Source organism: Malania oleifera, chromosome 2 (genome assembly GCF_029873635.1).
Source record: "Malania oleifera isolate guangnan ecotype guangnan chromosome 2, ASM2987363v1, whole genome shotgun sequence".
Lineage (NCBI taxonomy): Eukaryota > Viridiplantae > Streptophyta > Magnoliopsida > Santalales > Ximeniaceae > Malania > Malania oleifera.
The window spans coordinates 103,803,962-103,826,465 of NC_080418.1; the positions used below are offsets into that span (position 1 = coordinate 103,803,962).

The 22,504-nt window shown below is 33.6% G+C and overlaps 1 protein-coding gene across 2 annotated transcripts; it reads right to left on the reverse strand.

Moving 5' to 3' along the window:
* Positions 1-248: 248 nt before the first annotated feature.
* On the reverse strand, positions 249-12,454 carry LOC131149211 (uncharacterized). 2 transcript variants are annotated; one of them, XM_058099458.1, is made up of 4 exons: positions 12,079-12,454; positions 11,875-11,959; positions 622-693; positions 249-444 (listed from the first exon to the last, which is right to left on the reverse strand). In XM_058099458.1, exons 1-4 carry the CDS (start codon positions 12,286-12,288, stop codon positions 380-382), a joined length of 432 nt encoding a protein of 143 aa, XP_057955441.1. In that variant the 5' UTR covers positions 12,289-12,454; the 3' UTR covers positions 249-379. The 2 variants fall into 2 exon arrangements, with proteins under 2 accessions (XP_057955441.1, XP_057955440.1); XM_058099457.1 differs by having other exon boundaries at positions 622-783.
* Between the last annotated feature and the right edge of the window lie 10,050 nt (positions 12,455-22,504).

The window sequence follows — 22,504 nt, forward strand, 5'->3', positions numbered from 1 at the left end:
AAAAAAAAGTAAATTGACATTTTATAATTCTTCAAAAATTAAAAATCAAAAATAATTTTTTTCTCACAACTAAACATGCCTTTACTTTTCTCAAAAAAAAAAAAAAAGAAAAAAAACTTATCTCAATTAATATTTCTTCCAACTAAAATAAGGTTTGATTTTGTAATTACCTAAAATCCTAGAAATAAAAAATACAAATTATTTTCTACGACTAAATAAATTCTTTATTTTCTAATTTTAAATATAAATTTTTAAAAAACTAAAAAGTAAAGTCGCATTTTTTATAATTCTTTAAAAATCAAAAACAAAAAATAAATATTATTGCCAGCAATTAAACAAGTTTTTTTTATTTTTTTTCAAAAAAAAAAAAAACATATCTCTACCAAAGCGTCTTCTTCAAGCGCTCCAACACAAGTGTCTCCCCAGTGAGGCACTCAACTAATCCTTCATTGCGACAGTAAACAATATGTGAGACGCAAGAAATAAGAGAAAGCTCACATTATTTCTCTATTAATCTATTATTATAATAAAAACAAAATATTTTTTTATGGAAAAAATAAAACATTGACTAAATATTTGTTCATTGAAAAAAAAAATTTTATTTTTTTTCATGTTACGTACCATTCGTATAATGTCGACAGTCATGATAGCCAATCCTAAGGTCTGTTTCCCAATTACTGTTGAATTCATAAGCTGCATCAATGGCATTATCCACTTTAGAAGATCCAACAAAGAAGCATTTATTTTTGGGCAACTTCATCAGCTTTCTTGTCAGCACAATTCCTGAACATGTTATGCAAACAAAACTATTAAAAAAGAAGAAAAAAGAAGAAAACAAAACTATGAAGAAATTACTTTGTTCATGTTTAGTTATTAAAAAAGAAATAAAAAATATAACAAATTAACTAACAAAATTATAATTTTACATATCAATAACATTTACTTTTCTTTATTTTTTAATTATACGAGAAAAAAATTATTTTTGAATATTTAATATATAATATATAAAGAAAATATAATTATTTTTTATTTTTCTTTCTTGAATCGGTTTATCAAGATGGGTCCACTTGGGCTTCTAGTAAGTGAAGCCATCGTATCATCAAATGATACAAGTCTTAGACAGTTGGCTTTTTAAGTTAGCGGTCAAATCCCAAGTAGATTGATTTTCACTAGGTGCCTTGATGGGGTATTCCCCTTAGATCTATCATGGAGAGGAAACACTCCTATTTTGGGTTCTCTTTTCTGAGTTATCTTTGAGCTCTCTTTTTTTTTAATTAAATAAGTGGATTTACAGTGAAAGCCTCAATGGCAATCAATCAATGGGGACTGATGCTAGGGCAGACCTAAGTATGTCGACCCTGATGGTGCTCAGTGAGAAGATTATGGAGGCCTTGGGGCTGGTACAGGAAGAAAATAGCCAAACCAACAAGGATAAAGATGAGATGATTACTGAAAAAGGGAGACATTAGGGAGATTAAAAGCAACAGGGACTTGATATATCGATTCGAGAGAAATCCCCAGTTGGTGAAGTTGTGAAGGAGGTCCGAAAGGAAAGAATGATAACTAGAAACAACAAGATGGTACCTTGGTTAGAACTCTTTGCTAACAATAGGAACCCTGAATCTTGTTCCCCCATCCCTGCCTTCCCCTCGGATGGTCAGGGTGCCAGATTGAAGATCTCTTATCTGTCAAGGCCTAAAGATTCATACATGAAATGCTTAGTGGGTTATTTTGCTGGCAAGTTCCCACGGGTTGTTGCACTAAGTGCTATTGTGAACTCATGGATGGCCAAGGTCACATATATCAGACATGTGGAATACTAGATTGTTTTTAAGTTCCAAAATAAGGAGGAAATGGAAAGGGTTATACAAAAGGCACCCTATGGTATCAAAGGCAGATCCCTCTTCATCAAGAAAATGCCAAAGAACTTTCAATTTGGGCCAGAGCACATAACTGTTCTGCATGTGTGGGTTCAATTGAGAAATTTACCAGTGGAATGTGGACTCCCCTTGCATTGGGGAGGATTTGCTCTGAAGTGGGGAGACCCTTATGTGCAGACAAATTGACAATGATGCAAGCCAGGGTGTCATTCGCCAGGGTGCTAGTGGAGTTGGATGTTGCCAAAGAGGTAAAGCATTCAATTAAAATTATTCTCCCAGATGATGGTGAGCTGTGCCAAGAAATTGTGTATGAAAATCTTCCCAAAGTATGTACATCTTGTAAGTATGTTGGTCACTCAATGAACATGTGTGGGAGTAAAAAAGTAAAAAGGGAAAATGGAAGCATATGGATGTATTTGGAAAAAGGTAATAATCTAGGAACTCAACCAGAAATTCCAGAGGATGTGGAGAAAGCTGAGAAGACAGATAATGGGTTAGTGGGGAAAATGATGGGGGGTAAGATGAGTCATGATGCTGCTACTTGCAGTAAGGATGAGTGCTCTTCCATGGGGGATCCTCAATTCTACTGAAGATGTGGGGATTGGTCCAGATAGAGATCGCAAGGGTTTGGTGAATGATCTATTCCCAGAAGCACTTTTTGGGAATGGATTGTCTGTGCAGAGGCCTGTTAGTAAGGGAGAGGAGAGAAATGGGTTGGGAGATGGGTGCTCAATCAGTTCAACTGAACCTGTTTCTGAAATCCAGAAGGAGACAATGGTGTCTCTTGTGGGTTTAGGCTCTGACGGTTTGCAGGATGACTGCTAGGATCCTGTGATCTCATCAATTCAGTCTGAGGGTAAAGGGGTTGAGGATAGCCAGATGGAGGTTGTTTGTGCTCTCCAAGCAAGGGGAGAACAGAAAGGAAGAGGGCATTTAAAGAAGAATGGTTAAACAAGAAAAGATATAAATGAAGACTTCAGTGTGATCAAGAACTGGAAAGCTAAGAAGAAGGGGGGTGTTCCTAATCAACCAACTAGGAAAGGAGGGCCAGGCCCTTATCCTTCACAATGAAGATAGCAGCATGGAATATCAAGGGCTTGAATAGGCCCCTGAAACAAAATGGGATTGCCAATCTCATTAAGAATAATATACTAGATGTAATGGCCATCCTAGAGACTAAGCTCACTGTAGAGAAAATGGAAGATATAAAGAAAAGGAAAGTTAATTCCTAGGAACAGGTAAATAACTTTGAGACTCACAGTGCTGGAAGGATTGTTGTATTGTGGAACCCACAGAAGGTATAGATTCAGGTGTTTAAAATGAACCCACAGGCTATTCACTGCACAGTCAAATGTAAGGTGACCTCGAAGGGGTTTAGGGTGAGTTTTATTTATGGGTTCAACTCTGTGGTAGCCAGGAGAGACCTATGGAGGGATATAAGCTTGGTTAGTAGCATGCACTCATGTCCCTGGTTGTTAATGGGTGATTTTAATAATGTCCTCAGTGTGGAGGAAAAGAGAAATGGTGTCCCCCCTTTAGAATATGAGATGAAAGACTTTAGAGAGTGTTGCAATAAGGTTGGGTTATTTGACCTTAACTCTTCCGAGAGTTTGCTCATCTGGTCCAACGGCAAAGTCTGGTGTAAATTGGATCGGGTAATGGTGAACCAAGAATGGCTAATAGAAGGTTGGCATGCTCAGGTGCATTTCCACTTCCCTGGTGTTCTGTCTGACCATTCAGTGGGCATGATCTCATTGCTTGTAGGGCTGGAGCAGGGTTGAGTCGCCTTCAAGTTTTATAATATGTGGACTAACCATGAGGACTTTCAGAAGATAGTTGAGGAGGTATGGATGGGTTAGTTTGATGGATGTTCTCAGTTCTGTCTGGCAAGAAAACTTCAATCACTTAAGAAACCATTGAAGGCTTTGAATAACCTACATTTCTCTCATATTACTTCAAGAGCTGAAAGAGCAAGTAATGAGCTCTTAGAGTTACAAGAGAAATTTCATGACTCCCCCAATTTCCCTGGGCTACAAAGGTTGTTAGGGGATAAGAGGAATGAAGCAATTAGGTTAGAAGAGGCCAACAGATTATTTATGGCACAAGTGGCTAAATAAAAGTATCTAAAAGGCTGTGATAAAGGGTCTGCCTTCTTTCATGCTATCTTGAAAAGGAATAGAATAAGGAACCATATTTCTACTATAACTAAACAGAATGGGGAGATTACTGAATCATATGTTCAAGTGGCAGAGGAGTTCCTTAGTTTCTACAAACAGTTACTAGGGAATAAGCTACAATGCTCAAAGCTGGATACACAAGTGGTGGCTAATGGCCTTGTTCTTAGTGATGAAAGGTGTAAGATCATGACTATTCCTATCTCTGATCAGGAGATTAGGGATGCCTTCTTTAGCATTGAGGATGGTAATTCAGCTGGTTTCTTCAAGCAGGCCTGGTCCATAGTAGGGATGGATGTCACCAATGCTGTTAAAGAATTTTTTAACAGTGGTAGATTATTGAAGCAATTTAATCATACCATTATTGCCCTAGTTCCTAAAGCTTCCCATGCCAACTCAGTGAGTGATTATAGACCCATTTCATGTTGCAATGTAATATACAAAATTATTTCTAAGATCTTGGCAGCCAGAATCAAGCCTTGCCTGGGGGACCTTATTAACCCTGCTCAAGCTGCCTTTATTCAGGGGAGAAGTATGGTGGAAAATATTTATCTAGTACAAGAGTTAATTAAGGGATATGCTAGAAGGAGAATTTCTCTCAGGTGCCTCTTGAAAATAGATCTAAGGAAAGCATATGACACAGTGGACTGAACTTTTCTCTCTGATTTACTGGTGCACCTGAATTTCGCCCCTATGATGGTCAGATGGATTATGGAGTGTGTCTCTTCCACCTCCTTTTCCATTTCCCTCAATGGGAGATTCTGTGGGTTCTTTAAAGGTAGGAATGGCCTTTTACAGGGTGATCCCATCTCTCCTATTTTATTTGTTCTATGCATGGAGTATCTGTCAAGGCTTCTGAAATCACTGGAAGGGAAATTTTTATTTAAATTCCACCCGAGATGTGAAGAACAGGGAATAACACACTTGATATTTGCTGATGATCTCATGTTATTTTCCAAGGGTGACTGTATGTCCGTAAAATATTTAATGGATTGCTTGGAAAACTTCTCTAGGTGCTCAGGACTTGCAGCTAACTCCCTGAAATCAAATATGTTCCAAGCTGGGATTAAGGACCCGGAACTGGGGAAAATTCTGAATTTAACTGGTATGTGCTTGGGTGAATTCCCAATTCGTTACTTGGGTGTCCCTGTGCTTTCTTCCAGGTTGACTTCTGTGCATTACAGTCCCTTGGTCAATCGTATATCAGACTTGTTAAAGGTTTGGCCAAGGAGTACCCTCTTATATGCAGGGAAATTGGAGATCATTAATTCAATCATTCAAGGGGTGGAATGCTTTTGGCTTGCCATCTTCCCCATCCCCTTGAATGTGCTCAATCAGATTGTGATGCTATGTAGGGTCTTCTTGTGAAATGGAAGAAGGAAACCACTGGTAGCTTGACAGGATATCTGTCTCCCTAAGGATGAAGGTGGACTTGGGGTTGTTGATTTGAAATCCTGGAATAAGGCCTTATTGACTAGAGGCCTTTGGAACATGCATGCCAAGAAAGACACCTTATGGGCTAAGTGGATTCACCATTACTATTTAAGAAATTGCAGCATTTGGGAGGTTACAACAAAGAAGGAGGACTCTAACCTGTTCAAGAAACTGTTGGAGATCCGAGATCAGCTGGTGGAGAAATCTGGAGGTGTGGAAAGAGCTTCTATGCTACTGGAAGAGTGGGAATGCTGCTCCCATAGATGGTATGATTTCTGGAGAGAAAGAAAACATTAAATTCCCTAGGTTAGGGAAGTATGTTCAATGGAACCCAGCCAAAACAAGCCTTCTGCCTCTAGCTGGCAGTGAAGGAAAGACTCCGTATATGTGATAAGCTGGTGGGGGTCGAAACTGATATGGAATGTACCTTCTGTAAAGCTGAAACTGAAACTATGGATCATCTCTTTTTCAAATGCAACTTTTCAAATGAGGTTTGGAATATCGTTAAAGAATGGCTGGGCTTAAAGAGGGGTATGACAACCATAAAGGCTGCTGTGAAATGGATGCATAAGGAGGCTAAAGGGAACAACATTATATCGGCAGGGAAGAAAATTGGCTTGGCTATAACCGTGTATTTTATATGGCATTTTAGAAACAAATTCAGATTTTAGGGGCAAGCTATCTCTCCCCTTAAGCTTGTTAAAGTCATTCAAAGACACACTTACATGGCCGTATTTAACAAATTTGATATGTATGTGGTTAGCTAGTTCCAAGTATTTCACCCTAAGCTAGTTATGTATGAATTGGTCTGAATGACCCCTAGGGATGCCAAGGCTTTGATGTAATTTTGATATAACTCATGTATGGCTTATTATGTATCCTGGGTATGCCCGGGTCTTCGGATGTAATTTTAGTATGATTGGAACCTTTGTTCCCGAGAAGTTGATGTAGTTTTTTGTATGTTTGGAACCTTTGGTTCCTTGGTGTTGTCTGGGGATGCCCAGAGTAGTAGTTCATACTTACTTTGATCAATATACATTTACCTTTTGATCAAAAAAAAAAAAAAAAATCAATGGTGATTCTTGTGAAAGTTTCATGGTCAATTGGTCTTGAGTATAATTGTATAATCTAAATTTTGTGTATAAAAAAAGGTTTTTATTTTTTGGATCTCATTTACATTTTATGTTTTTTATTTAAATATTAATAAATAAAATAGAATATTTTAAAAAAATATATCAAAAATATTTAAATATTTTTAAAATGTTATGAATGAATGATGGATCCCCTCATGTTTTCTTCTTTTTAATAGTTCTTCAAAAGAAGTTATATATCTAATCTCCAGAAAAGATGTTATATATTTAAATTTTTAGTCTATATATTTAATCTTTAGAAGAAATATTAAACATTTACCTTCTAAAGAAGGTATATTTTTAATCTCTCAAAAAGATATTCAAATCGATCTCCTGAAGAGGTGAAATATTTATTCTCCATGTGAAATAGTATATTTGACCTTCGAAAGATGTATTAAATTATAACTAATTTAATATTATAAATTGGGATCATACTCCTAAAAAGTATAAATTGAGAAAAATAAAATAATGTTCCTCAAAAAATATATTTAAGTAACCCCAAAGTGTAAAAATAATATTATATTATTTTCACAATTTTATTTCAGTTTTTATATTTTATTTTTACAAATTGTCTTATTGTTAATTTATTTACATATCGAACATAAGTTAAATTATATTTGTTCTACTTGACATCAAAAGGCAATAATTATATACCATATATTCTTGACGTCAAAATCCATCTAAATGTAATGAAATTGGGAAATATTATTTTAGATTAAAATATAGCATAGGATCGCGTAAAAGTCCTGATCTTTCTCACGCATGTATGTATGATGGTGTGTGGAAGGTGCGTGGAGTAGGCGGTTTATTAAGAAAATATTATATATTATTATATATATAATCATGCATGAGTTCAAATGTATTTGCTTATTTTATTTTATATTCAGCTCCTCATCTAATTAATAATTCTCTCTCATAAATGTTATTTGTCTTTAATTGTTTTCTTCCTCATATATTTTTATTATCATTGTATTTATAGAGGAAGAATTAAAGACTAAATATCTCACTGTTAAAAACTCACTTATCCTACAAAAAATTTTTAAAGGATATATTTGACCATCAGATTTTACCAAAAGTTCGATATAAATAGTTGCATCTGAAGTTGTAAGATTTTAAAACAATCAGTAAATATAATTTAGTTCTACATAAAATTAGTTCGAAGTTAAAACTATGTGGTGGAAATATTACTGACGAAGACATGCTTGGAAAGGATTTTACTACTTTCCATTCCACTAATATGCTCCTGCAGTAGCAATATAGGTATAGGAAATTTAATAAATTTTCTGAATTCATATCATATCTTGTTGTTGAGAAAAATAACGAGCTTTTAATAAAATATTATCAAACTTATCCAACTGGTTTGACCCTATTCTCTAAAGTGAATATGAACACGTTTCGTGGTCGAGGACGAGGTCGCTTGCACTGTCGTGGGCATAGTTGTGGCCGTGATTGAAATTATCACTAGCGTCGAGACGTGAGGATACGATCTCCTAGAAGAGGGATGACCCCCAAAAGCGGGATAATCAATAATACACATCATGAAAATGAATGCTACAGATGCGGAGTAAAAGGTCATTGGTCGCGTACCTATCGTACGCCCAAACACTTGATAGATCTATACTAAGCATCTATAAATGAAAAGGAAAATAGTAAAGAAGTAAAAATAAATTTTACTAATTTTTTTTCAAATCAAACAATGATGCAAAGGATGCAATATTATGTTTTGGATTTATTCTAAAATGTCTATGGAAAAGTTTATTTAGCTAATAGTGTTATAACACACAATTATTCAAGATAGAAAATATTTTGATTACTTGAATATATTTTCAATAAATGTCAATACAATATCTGTTTCTACAAATTTGATAAAAGGTTCTGAAAGAGCTAATATAAAGTTATCTAATGGTATTTTATTACAAATTGATGATACATATTCTAGCAAATTCAGAAGAAATCTGTAAAGTTTTAAAGATTTAATGGATATCACATTAAAACTACAAATGAAGACAATAAAGAATTTCTTTATATTGCTTCTGTTGTTTCTAAAGAAACAAATTTTAGAAAAAATGCTAACTTTATTTTCTAATTTGTATTATACAAAGATTAAAGTAGTTGAATCATATAATGTCTTGCACTAGAAGTGTAATGACCTAAGTTATTTACACTTTGGCCTAATCGCCTTGGACATCCTGGAGATGTAACGATGCGAAGAATCATTGAAAATTCACATGGTCATCCACTAAAGAAACAAAAGATTCTTTTATTAACTAATTTCATGTGTACTGCTTGTTCTCAAGGAAAATTAATTCTCATTTCAATGAAGCAGTATTTCCTACATTAAAGGGAGAAAATTAGTGCCTGAAACACAACATGAAATCATATCAAATGCCATGAGTTTACCTCATTTAAATTCTCGCACAAATCAAAGTAAACTTGAAGTTGAAAAGATTATACATTTGCAAAGGATTTCGAATCAATTACTAGATTCTTTTAAAGATATCAATGTCATATTAAAATCTCATATACCTGTTGCAAATATTCCAACATGTATTGATGTCCCTGAAGGACAACAGCTTGCTAATGAACCTAAACCACAAGCATGGTGGTCTGTTGGTACAAAAGATAAAACTCCTAATAAAGAAAATTGAAATCTGTAAACACTCCATAAGAGGTTACATAGGTTGATAATCTATTCGACATTCACAAACCCATTTCTCCTAAAAATGAAATTTCTATTATGAAATCTCTGGAAGAGGAATCTCCTGAAGAGAAAACTTCTAAAGAGACATCCCTTGAAAAGAGATAGGTACTTGAAAATAATAATGAGATCTCAATTCATTACACAAGAGACATGATGTTGTTGTCAACAACACATTTGCATATGCAATGGCTACTGACATTACCAGAAGTAATGATGACATTACCAAAAAGTAATGATATTACCAGAAGTAATGATGACATTACCAAAAGTAATGAAAGTTTTGAACCTAAATCTGTTAATGAATGCCGATATAGAAGTGATTGACCAAAATAGAAAAAGACTATCACATCAGAATTAAACTCTCTATCAAAAAGAGAAGTTTTTGGACCTGTAGTCCAGACACCAAAAGATGTCCAACTCGTTAGATTGTGCACAAGCGAAATGAAAATTATAAAATTACTCGATATAAAGTAAGGCTTGTGGCACAAGGTTTCTCGCAAAAACCCAGAATTGATTATGAAGAGACATATTCCCTCGTAATTGATAGAATCACTTTCAAATTCTTAATTGGGCTACCAATCGTTGAACGACTGAGCATGCATTATGTAGTAACAGCATACCTATATGGATCGTTGGATAGTGAAATTTATATTAAAAATTCCTGAAAAATAAAATTGCTTGAAACAAAATTTAGAAAAATTATATTCAGTTAAACTCCAATATTCCTTATATGGATTAAAGCAATCTAAACGCATGTGGTACAATCGATTGAATACCTTGTGAAAGAAGGATTAATAAAAGATCTGATTTGTCCATGCATTTTTATCAGAATCCAGATTTGTTATGATTTCTATTTATGTTGATAATTTGAAATTAGTTGGGACTCTAGAAGAGCTCACTAAAATTGCAAATGGAAAAATTTGAGATGAAAGATTTGGAAAAGACAAAATATTGTCTTGTCCTGCAGATTAAACATGTAAATGGCGAAATTACTGTTCATCAATCTAAATATACCGAAAAGATATTAAGGCAATTTTATATGGATAAAAGTCATCCTTTGGGATCTCTAATGATGGTGTGATTATGTTAAGAAAGATCGATTTTGGTCTCATGATGAGGGGGAGAAATTACTTGGTCCTGAAGTACTATATTTAAGTTTCATGATGAGAGGGAGGAATTACTTGGTCCTAAAGTACCATATTTAAGTCTTGTCAGCTCTTTGACGTATCTGGAAAACTATACAAAACCTGACATTGCATTTGCTATAAGCCTACTAGCAAGATATAACTCTGCTCCTACTTAGCGACACTAGAATAAAATTAAACATATTCAATGCTATTTGAGAGTAAAGCAGACGATTACAGCAACATCCTCTAATCATACTAAAATACTAGCTATCTATGAAGTTAGTAAAGAATGTGTATGGTTCAAATCAATGATTTCTCATATCCAAGTAAATTGTGGTCTTCAATCAATCAATAATATTCCAACATTATTATATGAAGACAATGCTGCATTATTATGTGAAGACAATGCTGCATATATAGCTCAACTAAAAGGAGGATACATAAAGGGTGACAAAACAAAACATATCTCTTCTAAATTCTTTTATACACATGAATTCTAGAAGAATTGTGATATAGATGTTCAGCAGATCCGATCAAGTGGTAATCTAGTAGATATGTTCACCAAAGCTTTGCCGACTATAACAGTTAAGAAATTGATTCATCTCTTCAGAATTAAACATCTTAAAGATCTTAATAGAATGAGTTAATATATAGGTAACAGACAGCCAAAGGGAAGTGTTATGAATGAATGATGGTTTTCCCCTCATGTTCCCTTCTTATCTAACACATCACTCACCTATCTCTCTCTCTCTCAATCTTATCTCTTATTTCTCTCACCCACTCCCATTATATAATATTAAATGTAACCTCATCTGCTCCTCCACATGCCTATAAAAGGAGGAGCAGAGTGTGAGAAAATAATGGTTCGTGAAAAGAAAAGAAAGAAGCAGAAAAGAAAGAGGATGCACATAGAGATGATGAGCAGAAGATGAGAAGAAAAGGTAAACAGAAGGTGGGAAATATATTTTGTACGAAGTAAGATTCATGTTGTATTCCTCCTAAATAGTGATGTTCTGATCTCATCCGCCAGTAGGTATATCTGAATCTCTATTTATTTTTCTGCTCATTTTTATTTATTTTATTATTAATTTCTGCATCATTTTATAACATAAAATAAATAAATTATTTTTATTAAATGAATGAGTTAGGATTTCTATAATAGTGACCCATTAATAAACAAATCAATTCAAATCCGAATTTAAACTGGTTTAATCACAATCCATTTATGACTTATGGATAACCCATTTTGTCACCCATATACTCTATATGCATTTTTATAACCCTCTTAATAATCCCGATAAATAAATTAAATAAAAAATATCTCTATGAATTTCCTCAGAGAAAGAAAAGATAATGCAGGACTCCCAATATATATATGAGCGTGGAATTAACTGACAAATATAAGGAAGACGAACCATAAAAGCTCACCAGGTACAGGTTTACCAAATAAAGCCGCAAGTGCCACATCCATGTTCTCGGGATCTTCAGGTTGAAAATCAAATACATACAAGCCCTATTTAAAAGAATGAATGGGAAATGATCGATTAACTGTAAAATATCTTTTTTTTATTAAAAAAAAAAAAAAAGAAGTCCTAATTATTGATGCCAGTAAAACCAATATTAAATGGGTACCTGAGAAAGAGGAGGGATGGAGGATTTGATGATGACGATGAAGTGGTGAAAGTGCCAGAGACGGAGGGAGTAGGCGGCAGACATGAGCAGCTGGGGAGGTCCCTTGGTGGCTCTCAGACCCACTGCTCCTACATACACCTCATCCCTTCCTCTTCCTCCACCTGTTGTCCCACTGCTTACCACCTTATTCACTAACGGCAGAGCTACCATTTCCCTTTTGTTTCTCTTCTTTTTAGCCAGTCAATTGAGAACAGAAATATGTATACATGTATATTATCCAAAAGATGGTGTCGTGTGGTTGACAGTAGATTGGGCTGGGTTGGTTCCTCCCGAGTGATGGGGGGAGATTATACCAAGAGCCTGCTTCTCCACACAAATTATTAGGTAGATCCATTTATAAGCTAATCCAATTGGATGTTAACAACAACAATTAATCAGTCATGTCAACAAATCTTAGTTAATTTTTTTTTTCTCAAAATAAGTGGTAATTTTCTTTATTGTTTAGGAGATAAATGCATCTTTTTATCTTTATTATGTATTTAAATTTATATATTTTTTATAATAAAAAAAAATCACACTAAAAAATTATATATATATATATATATATATATATATATATATATATTCTAAGTTCAGGACATAACATAATAGCCTTATTTGCTTGAAGAAAAGAAAAAAAAATAACTACATTTCCTAATCCCATAAATCTAAAAATGAGAGTATGATTGCTCAAATATATATGTGACGACCTACTGTTTATTCAACACTTTTTTTTTTCTTCTTTCTAAATATAATAAATGTCATGTGTATGAATACTGATAATAACATCTCAGGCCTAAAGAGCACTGAGAAAACTCTATCTGTCATACATAACTAAGCAGCGGTACATAAAATTGGGAACTGCTAAATATAATATAATATCATAAAACTATAGAACTCTAAAATATATTTACAATACAAGATACCCAGTGACGTCACTATAATTTGAAAACTATCCTAAAACACTAGTATCTCAAAAATACCTACCCTTCCCACAAGGGCAGCTCAAGTCAATCTCTACCCGCGAGCCTGATCTGCTCGCCTAACTGGATCTCCTAAAAAATGATAAGTCACAGGGATGAGACAACGCTCAGTAAGTGGAAATATGTTATTACTAGTGTATGGCGGCTGAGTTAAATATTTAAAATACTGAAATAATACTGTAATCTGAGAAAATTGATAAACTGCACAGAATATATCGATCTATCATGTAATCTTTAAATATGACTGTGTATCTGAGTTTGTTATCTGAAGGTACTGCTAGTATAATAATATAAATAGATGTTGTGTGATAGGAACTTCTGCTATACCCTGGGATCTGTATATCATGATATATCCCCTCATGATAGGGTTGTGCGGCCCGTAAGCTGGACTAACTCTAGTCGGCCCTCCAGGTAAGTCAATCTCTATCATCCGCCAATCTGTAATGATCTATGAAGATCCTAGCCCACTGCAATCTCTCCGGACTGTCTCAAACCTTTGTCATCGTCTAACCGGCTACCTCAACCCAGCATGCTGGGGAGACTGCAATCTCTCCTAGCACGGTTAAACGGAATCCACATGCTATCTGAGTCATGTGGTTGCACGTGTCTGAAAATAGCAGCGGTACCGTGCTCTGCTGTAAATATATCTATCTGTAATTTCCAAAGGAATCTGATATCGTATAATATTCAATACATATATAAATATATAATCATCTTGCTTCTTTTAACATGATTTCAAAAACAACCATAACACTATATTTCTTAGCTATATTATCTAAGATATTTGACTGAAATATATATATTATCTATCTGTATCATCTGTGCTTTCTGTCCGTACTATCTATAATATCTATATAAAATATCTATATATAATATATGTATACTTTGTATATAATATCTATATGCTCTGTATATAACATCTGTGTGCTTTGTATATAATATTTGTATACTCTATATATCTACTGTAACATCTTGGTACTATCACTGTATAATTTGTCTGAATAAACTATCTGAGTGTTATGGTTTAGAAATCATGTTTTCTGAGAAATATTGTAAGTCTCATTCATTTCTAATATTCTAAAATATCTGAATATCTGTATATCTGTAATACTGTAAAATCTATATATATTGTACTGTAATAAACTCATGCCACACATTTGAATAAACGTAGTCTCATGCTCAATTTTTGTAATTCTGCTATAAAAATAATATTCATAATTCTCTGGAAAATAATCTGATATACATGCTTGTAAATACACTTTCATAATCTTCTGTATACATATTAAAAATCGCTAGCATAGCATATTTCCCTTACCTTTAATCTGAAAAACCCCTATAAAATTCTGGCTCTATACCCGCAGGGTTCCTAACACAACATCCTGAAAGCAATATCCCTCAGAACAAAACATCAGTATTTCCTTATCTACAACATTTTTTATAACTACAAGGAAGGCATAATCTAAATAAAATACCTTACCCTGAATTTAAGATGAATTTCAAATCAACTTCCCCCACGATCTGCTCCGGCAGACTTGCAGAGAACTTTGCTAGGAGTGTCGTGGCGGCCTCGATCTTCAATCCGGCGAAAAATGGGGTCAGGATCGAAGAGAGAAAGGGAGGGGGTCGTAGGAGAGAGAGAGAGAGAGAGAGAGAGAGAGAGAGAGAGAGAAAAGGGTTTATGTGCTGAAATTTGATTGAAAATCCAATTTTCAGCTATTTATAGGGCTGGATTCGACGACGAGACACGTCACCTCGTCAACGAGTCCTATAGAAAGTTTGTCGACGAGCCTGCACCCTCGTCGATGAGTTTCAATCTTCTTAAAACCCTCTCTCGGTATCTTCTCGTCGACGAGATGCTGAAGAGCCCTCATCGACGAAACCCATATGTTTGTCAACGAGTCCTGTAGAAATTTCTTGGGTTATTACAATATATATATATATATATATATATATATATATATATATAAAGGTTTTTTTCAAAATATAAGTAGATTATAAAAGTTTGTTTCTTAATTCTTTAAAATCTTCCACGCCATAGTAACATTACAATACAAACAATAAAAATATACAATTTTCTTGATAATTGCAAAAAGAAGATGATATATGTAATATATATTTTATAAATCACTTTTCTAACAATTCCTCATTAGGAAATATATATAAATATATATTTTATTATTTATGTTCTAATATCATTTTATTCATTTTTTTTTTATGATTCAAAACTCTCATTGAGGCAAACCCCACTCCGATGGCACCAAACCGAAGAGATGAAAAGATTGTCTTCCACTTACTGACGCATCCTTGGTAGTTTACGAGACAAACTACAAGACACATTATAAAGAGTTAATAAACATTTTTATAAGCTACTTATGTGTCAAATTTATATATATTTTTTCAGATAAATATATACTTTCAATTTTATATCTACTCTACTAAGTAACTTAATTTGTTTGGAACTTAATTTTTTTTTCTTTTCATCAAGTGAATAAGATCATGTTATGTCTCGAACTTAATCTTTTTAAAAAAGTTAAGTGCTATTTTTCTTTTAAAAATGTATAACTTTAAGTACATGCATAAAAGGCAAAGAGATGTATTTATTTCCTAAGTAAGAAATTAAGAAGACAAGGATTTACAATGGAAATGAATTAATAATAATTAGAATTTACTTATGTGGTCTATTTAGGAATTGCCACCACTTAATTTGATTAGTGTATGAATAATGTGGTAGATCTAGTCCAGCCTAATAAGTTGTCATTTTTTACAGTCATTCAAATGTTTGACAATTAGATTTAGGATGTAACGCCCTAGAAAATAATATGCATATAAGTGTATATAAACATAATTAGTATACGTGAATGCCCAAAATTAACTAGACAATGTTTAAAATTAATCCCTTTAATGAGAAGCATTATGTATATTGCTGGAAAGGAAGACAGTAAGATGTAGTGATCCTAAAAAAATACATAAATAAATAAATAAAGTAATTAATCAATTATTAATTATTAATAATACAATATAATAATATATTAATATAATATTATAATATTATATATACATACGTACATATATATATATATATATATATATATATATATATATATATATATAGATATCTATATATATAGGATCTGGATGCTTAAAGAAGCATCTAGATTCAAAATAGGACTAAGGTAAAGGGAATAGATTATGTCAATTATTTTCATAAATTTAACTGATTAAATTTTAGTATGTGATTATAGAAATAATATATATGTTTTTTTGAGTATTCAGGCATATGGAAATGGAAATTTTGAATTATTATATGTATGTTTTGAGAAAAACCGAGTATTTGAGTTTAAGTAAAACCCTAAAGATGATTATTCCATTATTTTTCAGCAGAAAAATATAGTTATCTCAGGTAGGTTATTAGATGATTATACCATTATTTTTTAGCAGAAGAATATAGTAGTCCTAGACAGATTATTATATTATGAATTATCACTCAAATTGTGTAGCAAGGGTAATGAATATGTTACTGCATAAATAAACCTATTAGAATATTTTATGAAAATATACAGCAAAATATAGTTTTATACAGAATTATGATATGACAAATTTATACATAATTATGATATGACAGTTCAGTCAGTTTTATGCCAAGTTCAGTATGAAATGACAGTTTAGATGGCTCTATGCTAAGTTCAGACAGCTTTGTAACGGGTTATGAAATGACAGTTTTATACAGAATTATGATATGACAGATTTTACAAACTTATGAAAATGAGATCATGTTACAGTTTTATTTCATATATGGTATCAGAACCCTAATTGACTAGTTATGATTCAAAGCACGGTACCGTAGCTAGCATGACATGCAGTGCAGCCCCACTTTCAAATAAAGTGTAGGCGATGGCAATCGATTGGCCCATGGAGTGATGTATTGCAGGAGCAAGTTTACCCACTGGGTTTGAACCAAGTTGGGTGGGCAATCGTACTACAGACATAACAGTTTTGACTTAGCCTAGTGGGTCAGTCATGGCTAAATCCAGCCTTCGGTTCGCACAACCCAATCATGGGGGATTATATATGATATTATATGATAGTCCAATCAGGAGAAATTCTTCCATGTATATACGTAGATTTACGAAAACAAAATTATTTATTTAGCTAAAAGTATGTTTGAGTAGAAAATGTGTATTTTAAATTATATAGGTGTGGGTCACAATTTATACAAATGCCTTTTCAATTAAAGTTAAATTAATAATTATGTTCTACTTATCTAAATGGGCTATATTGAGCCAAAAGTATGTTATCCAGAAACTTAGGTATTTTTTCAATTATACAGGTGAGTACAGTTTTCAAATATCATTTCATGTACAATTAAATAAACGAGAGTATTATGTTCACACTTAAAAACTCATTTGCCACAAACTGATGATAATCTTTTTCGTCCTACTGAGAGGTGTTTCACCCCATGATTATCCAATATTTTTCAGATGCCATGTGGAGTATAACAGTGATCAGAGTAGTGCAGTGAAGCGTGGGTAAGATAGAAGGTCGTGTTTAGAATTATATTATTTTATTTATGTTTTAATGAGTTCAGATCTTTATTGTGATAATGGGATTGATATTGTTATATTGGGATAGTTTAGTATTCTGTTAATATGCATTTAAGGTCTTCCGCTGTCTATATCAGTGATTATTATAATAAGAAACATTCAGGTTATTACAAGTGGTATCAAATAAATTGAACGAAATTTTTCGGGTTGTCACATAGGACACATGGAATGTAGGACAAATTTTTTTTGTAAGCTCGTTACAACTCAGACATTAACGTCGTTGCGTAAAGGGTCTATTTGAATCAAAGATTTTATTTAAGAAAAGAAAAGGAAAGAATAATAGGGAGAAAACTAATTTCTTATTATATTTTTATTTTATATGAAATACTATTAAAAATAAAAATTTATTTTAATATGTGTTGGAATTGGTGTATTCCCAACAGAGGGGTGAATTGGGTATTTAAAAATTTTCTCGTAGGTATAACTAATCCAACAACAATAGACCAGAACCTAGGGTCTATCTGAAACACATATCAATTCAACAGATAAACTACTGAGCATATATATAATCAATTTAAAGCAATCTTAGTATATCAAACATTCATAACAACTAATATTAACATACAAGTGCCAAAAGTAAATTGCGAAAAATAAAACTGACGCCAGATATGTTATCGGGGTTCGGCAAATACTGCCTACGTCCCCGCCTCAAGCTCATAAGCAAGAGGTTTCCACTAGTTGCTCACTTGTGGGTGGAGCAACCCCGTTTACAACACCTTACAGGCTGGTACACTTAGTTCTCTTAACTGGGTCTGAACCAGTCTGGTGCTCTCCTAATCGAGTCTGAACAAGTCTAAGACTATTCACAGGGCTAGTCTCCCTCTTTCGACCACACGTTGTGAATACAATATATAATCAATATTTTTTTTGTACAAGGAAATGTGTTTCTAACACAAGCAGGTGATGTACAACAATATGCTCAGAAATACACTCACGTATGATAAGGAGTTAATGCTCAAGTGAGAATTGGTTAAACATGAATGTCAGCTCACACCAAGATGTGTATCTATGTGTGTGTGTGTGTGTGTGTGTGTGTGAGTCAGTAAGATCTTTGATTCTAGAAAATATATATTCACAATATGATTAATCAAAGAATCTTAACAACCCTAAACTGAATATCTCAATAATATTTTTCAAAGACGTAGCACAATATATGTTCAGCGTTTAAGCTTGCAAATGAATTATCAAATATAGAAAGGCTTTCAAGTCTTGCAATCAGTATGCGAAGACTCGGAAGCAAACAAAATGATTTTCCCAATCAATGCAAATCAATCAGAAAATAATGTGGCAAAATTACCAAATAAAATCTCAAAAAGGATTATTCAAATGAGTATAAAAATTTAAGAGTATAGGCTCAAAAGTAGTGTATTGAAATGCACACAGCAATATAGAGATTACTCTTCAATCTTGCAATTTAATTTGCAAAAGAGGAGTATAAGAAAATGATACTCTCTTCCTTTTGAAAATGATTTTATCTAGTAAGAAAATGAGAGAGTATGAACAAATATGCTTGCAAAAATATGGAGTATGAAAAATGGGAGTATAAAAATATTTGAGAGAAATCTCTTAATCAATTTTTGCTAATCCCTCACTAATTATAGAAAATAAGTGGTATATAGAGTTTTTTCCTCAAATAAATAACTGTTAGGACTCAAAGAGAATTTTTAGAAAAGTTTAATTAGCATTTTTACCCTAATTACCGCGGTTATTTTAAGTGAATCCAAGAGCTTTGGTTGCCCAATCATAAGGTCGGTCGCCTAAACATACCTAATGCTTGTCCATGGGTTCGGTTGGCTAAGGTAAATTCGGTTAGCTGAACTCAAGGTGATTTTCTAATTGTTCATGACTTTGAGCACCTAGTCCCTCGTTCGGGTTGCCAAACTTTACTATTCGGTCGTCCGAGCCTATTTTGAACTAAAATTTCGGTCCTCGAAGACAGTGGAAAAGTAGCTTTTAAGTAATCGGTCGACCTAGGACAATTAGTCAATTTAAGTTCGGTCACTTGGGCCTCAATCAACTTGTTGATTTTTTGCACATTTGGTCACCTGAACCACTTTTAACACTCTAGGTTCAGTCGCCCGAAGACCTTTCAAAATTCAAGTTGTATTTTGATTAGCCTCATAAGTTTTGTCCCTATAACTGTGTTGACTCTATGAGTCTGTCCCCGTTTTGATTATGACAAAACCAATGTTTCTCACCTATGCACTGAGCTTCTTGAACAGGTTTATCCTTAGCATGCATTGTTGGTAGGAACTTAAGCAAGTCATACGGACTATGAAGATCAAGCTTCATTTATGGCGTCTGAAGAATCGAAAGATTGAAAACCTATTTTCTATTGTATTTGCATTCATTTTTAATTGATTTGTAATATAGTATGGTCTATAATAAACTACATCACATGCATGATAAGACTAAATTCTCAAGACCATAAAGTGGCCTTAGCGTTCACCCTTCAGTCAACCTTTGGTCCACTGATGCCAAGTTTTTGGGACTAACTCAAAAGACCTTAGAACGACCTTAGGTCTTTGCACACACACTTAACACAGTCCCCAATATTACATATATTATCAAAGGAATTAATTGGCTTAAGTCTAGATTTAAAGGGTAAAAACAGTGACGCTTCGGGCGGCCAAACTATAGTGTTCAAAACACTTTAGGCGACCGAACCGCTAACCAGTCAAAATGTTAAGTGGGGTTCGGGCAACCGAACTCAAAAGGACCGTAGCATCCTTGGTCAACCGAACCAGTACTATTTACTTTTCCATTGTCCCTAGGTGCCTGAACCTATAGTTCATTTGACCCTCGGGCACCCGAATATGTGAATTCGGTAAACCGAACTTTAAATCGAGCGACCGAATAGCAGTCTTTTGGAAAATCGCCTCAGTTCAGCAAATCGAACTTATTTTTAAGCACCCGAACTTCAAATTTGCCTTTTCCTGTTGTGGGTGTTCAGGCGACTGAACCTATAGCCCGGGCACCCGAAACTCTCAGGTTGAAATAATTTTAACTGCGATAACACAGGGTTATTTGGGTTAAACTGGTTTAAAACATTTTTAATAATCCCCATTGAGTCCCAATGGTTTCTTTTTGAGGTGAAACTATTTATACCTTCTCATTTGCATCAATTAGCAACAGATTAGCAAATAGATTAGCACAATATTCTCTCAATTTCTTACACTTCTATTTGCTCATACTCCACCATTTTTCAAGCAAAAATTGTTCATACTCTCTTACACCTTATTTGCAAAATCATTTTTAACAAAGAGAGCTCTTTTTTATTGTTCCCCTAACTTGCAAATAAATTGCTAAGTGTAGGGAGATTTGATTAAGTTATTGTGCATGACTTCAAATCATTTCCTTGGCAGAAACTCTCACATATTCATACTTACTTGAAAATCTATTTTTGAGAGTTCTTGCTTGTTTAATCTTTCTCATAATATTTCATATATAAATATTTGATTGGGAAGATTTTGTTTTTAACTTGCTAGTCTTGACATTCAAATTGCAAGACTTGAAAGCTTGCATATAATCTTTGATATTGTTTTTGCGAGTTTCAATCCAAAATATCTATTGGACTTTACATTTAGAATATCCTTGAGATATTTGATTTAGATTGTGTTAAACTTCCTTTGATTTTTTGTGTGTTGAATATCTTATCTTGAATCAAAAGTTGAACTCTCACATATACATACACTCACACATCTTAGAGAGTTTACATATTGGATCCCACCTGAGCATTAAATCCATATTATCTATGAGAGCACATTTATCTGGACTGTACTGCAGTATGTATATGCTCGTGTAGAAGCGCTTAAAATTGTACGCAAAAATTTCATATTCATTGATTGTATTCCAAGCGTGGCTTGAGGGGGCAATAATCCAGTCTTGAAGGATTGTTTGTAAAGGTTGAGGTCAGCCCTGTGCTAATTGACCTAATTGTATTTAGGTGCCACTCCACCCATTAAGTGAGCCCATAGTGTAATCTCTATGCTAGAGAGCCAAGGAGGGGACGTAGGCAGGATTGGACGAACCCCGATATCATATTTTGTTAATTTAGGTGTAATCCCGAGAGGGGGGTGAATTGGATATTTTAAAAATAGTTAAGATTATTTACCACTTAATCCATATTTCTATATTTAACAAATTGCAGGGATTTGAAATTGATTCAAATTATTATCTCAATAAATTCTATTTTACCAAATTAATTATCAAGTGCATGTGGGGTTATTCAACATACATACATGCAAGATAGGTAATAAAATGCGTTGCGAAAATTAAAAGAAGTAAGGGAAGAGAGAAGGCAAACACAGTTTTTACAAGGTTCAGCCAACCTGGCCTACGTCCTCGCCTTGAGCAACCCACTCAAGGATTCCACTAAATCCCTGCTCTTTTAACTAGGATGGAGCTTCCCTTACATCCACTGCTTACAAGTGGCACAGCTTCCTCCTCACCCGATTCACAACCCAAACCATGATTACAATATAGAATTTCAAATCTGCAAAAAAACTCAATATTGCTTCTAACAAAGCTAGTGAGTACAATGGAAAACTTAACACATATTCATATGATAAAACTTAAAGTTCAGTATATATGTAACGATGTAATCGTTATATGAATGACATGCTTCACAAAATTTCCCTTTGATCAAATCTCCCAAAATAATTATATAAGTAAATGCTTTGGAGAACTTAGGGTTTTAGTTCAACTATCTAGATGCAAGAATACCGAATGTGATCTTATAAAAAAATTGGTCTTGAATATTATGAAGATCTAAGTTCTTGCTATAAAATAATTTGTGAAGTT